The following is a 2,992-nucleotide window of genomic DNA, read 5'->3' as shown; positions in this document are numbered from 1 at the left end:
GAGAGAGAGAGAGAGGAAAAGATATACGTTAATAAAATATTTATTTATCCTATTAAAATAGATATATGAAATGTAGATAGTATTAATTACCTTCATTTTGAGGCGTCCAGGAGTGAGAAAAGACGCATGTCAGAGTAAGAAAGATGAACAGCAGACAGACACCTTTCTCAACAACCATCTGTAATGAAAAAGTATTTTAAGAAAATCTAGATACTTACTGAGAAAAGACATTTATCTTGAAAGATTTATATTAGTTGTATATTAAAATTTTAAGCAAATTTAAAATTAAAACGTTCTTATCAAACTTAAAGGTAGCTCTGCTTTAAGTCAACGTTAATTTATTTATAAAGGCTCTTGACTCCAGCTCAATGACGATCTTAAAGCACCCTTTAGTTTTAAAAACCTGACTTTGAGACATAAAATATGATGTAAAAGATATATGAAACATTATATTCATATAGCGCTTATGTTCGCAAGAAAAAGCGAATAAGTTACAATTTTCTTTCTGCGAGATACAAACTTACTCCTATCCATTCAACGCGCATTATATTTCAGCCAGAAAATTTCTCCATTCTCATAATGACATAAATGTATTCAAGTACAAAATAAGTGAGAGAAGATAGCGTTCACAGAAGATATTTAGTTGATCAATTATATTCTCTCTTTTCAAGTGAATAATTTATGAAGAGATAACATCTGTGTTGATTGACACATTGAAAAGAGATCTGTTTTTTTAAATTCATCTTCAGCATAATCGTTCAGCAGCCATAATTTTTCAGAGCTAATTACCAGATCTACATATTGGCACGTGTTTTTGTCCTCATAACGGTACAAAAATATCAGCCTCTCTCACGTATGCCAGAAAAACTGAGAGTCGTAAGATGATTCCATGGCATATTCTCTCAGTTAATTTTATTTTACAAAATACTAAAGTTAATTTTGCAACAATTTATATACACTAACGAACATTTATTATTTAAGATTCAACTAGATATATGTATAGTAATTTATTCTCAAAAATTAATTAAAAAGTTGAATGAAATATGATGCAAATAACGTAAATAATTATCATTTATATAATAGATATTGATTAAAACCGAAGATAATGAAGCGTGTAATATTATACCAAATTAATCATAAATTACAATATTAAATTTATTTTAATTATAATGAATACATATTTGAAAATAAATATCTCATATTTATCTCTTCGCATATTCAAAACAATTTTATCGAAAAATATTTTTATTATTTGTTAAAACGTGGTTTACGCTCGATTTATATAGCATATCATTTCAAATTACAGTTATTGATTAATGAACAAGTGAATCCAATGACTGATAATGTAATGCTTATAATGAATGAATATAAAGGGTTAACCAATATTTCACAAACATGGATCAATGCTCCTATATCGTGTAGGTGTGTGCTTGCATACACAAAAAAACGCAAGTAAACGTGAATATATGTAGCTCTATTAATAACTTTTGTAAGAAGCAAAAGGTCAAAAAAGGTTTACAAACGCCATTATAATTTATAAAAATATAAATTTGTATCTAATTTAATAATATACAATAAAAATAAAAATATAAAAATAGAATTAATTGAGATAAAAGTAAATCGTACTGTTAAAATTTTAAGCGAAACACAAAGCGTATTTTTACTCGTAGTCTCGCTTTTGTCAAGTTTATATTCAAAGATCCCTTTGAAATTCCATGAATACAGTATTCGCACACATTTCACACGTGAATCGTCAAAATGTATGAAGAGCAAACATCGCCTTGGACCTATGTGTTTCTTCCTTGTTGGAGAAGTTCACGCTCGAAGCAAACACGGGCGCGCGCGCGTATATCCAGAATCCCGTTACAGTCAGTCACACAAGCCCGATGTATGATAGCTGCGGACGAGACGGAGGAACGGAAACGAGATATCGGAGGAACCTGAAGATAAAGTGGCCGGAGATCTTCGGCGATAGAATAGAAGCTTGATGAGCGAGACGAGGAGAAGAAATGGAAAGACGATGAGAAGCAAAGATATGAGAATGAGTGTCGGGCAAACTGCTGGTCGCTTTAACACAGGTTCACCAAGACACTGGTGACCCAGTTTACCAATTCACCGACATTCTGTCTCGTTCCCACCATGGCCTTGCTAACCCATTATAAAGTTCATCTTCCGTGTGTTACGTGTTATACGAGATTACCATCATTCATTTAAGTCAATGTGCCAGTGAAAATACACGTATCTGTGAGTTTTAAGGTATTGCTATCTGACTTTTGGAGTTCTAATTTTTTAAATTTCATATACAATGCTGGAAGTTTCCGACCAATTTTACTTTATTGTATAGTATTTAGATAAAAAATTTTACAAATAAGATTTAGTATAAAAGTATTTAATATATTCTAGTATTTAAAATATTCGTAAAATGATTAAATATTCACAAATTGATTATAAATTTTATTAACTTATAATATAAATTGAAAAATAAATCGACAAGAATTATCATAAAATTATATGTTGGCGGAAACTTTCGGCAGCCACTGTATATCTCAAACTTTAAAAATTGAGAATTTTAATGGCTCGATGAGATGCAGCAGCACTAAAATTGAGTTTTATATTAGATAAGCTTCGTAGAGTTAAATTGTAACAAAGAAACAATTTAGGTACATAACGATTGGTTGCCAAATGATAGTTTTGACATAAGTTATGATAATAATTTTTGTCTATTTATGTCCGTTCGTGCCGCTCTGATTTTTAATGCGATCCGTTAAAGTGAACTGTTGTTCCACACAAATACGTAAGTTGATATGACTATATTAATATTCTCACCTGTTAACCTAAAAACTATGGAACATCCGGTCGATTATATGATATTGATTAAATGTACCATGATTATGTTAATTTCATTAAATATTGGATGATTATACTAATTACATAAAATGTAATGAATTATATGTATGTATATATATATATATATATATATATATATATATGT

At 29.7% G+C, this 2,992-nt stretch overlaps 1 protein-coding gene across 1 annotated transcript in view; it reads right to left on the bottom strand.

The window, feature by feature from the left end:
- Positions 1 to 178, bottom strand: part of LOC105627936 (mucin-17) — an 11,887-nt gene extending 11,709 nt beyond the window's left edge. Inside the window, exon 1 of the mRNA XM_012209208.1 lies at positions 91 to 178. Coding sequence (XP_012064598.1) covers positions 91 to 178 — 88 coding nt within the window. The remainder of the gene's footprint in view (positions 1 to 90) is intronic.
- Between the last annotated feature and the right edge of the window lie 2,814 nt (positions 179 to 2,992).

The sequence above is a fragment of the Atta cephalotes genome, assembly GCF_000143395.1.
Source record: "Atta cephalotes unplaced genomic scaffold scaffold00011, whole genome shotgun sequence".
Lineage (NCBI taxonomy): Eukaryota > Metazoa > Arthropoda > Insecta > Hymenoptera > Formicidae > Atta > Atta cephalotes.
This window is presented reverse-complemented; position numbering and strand designations above follow the sequence as displayed.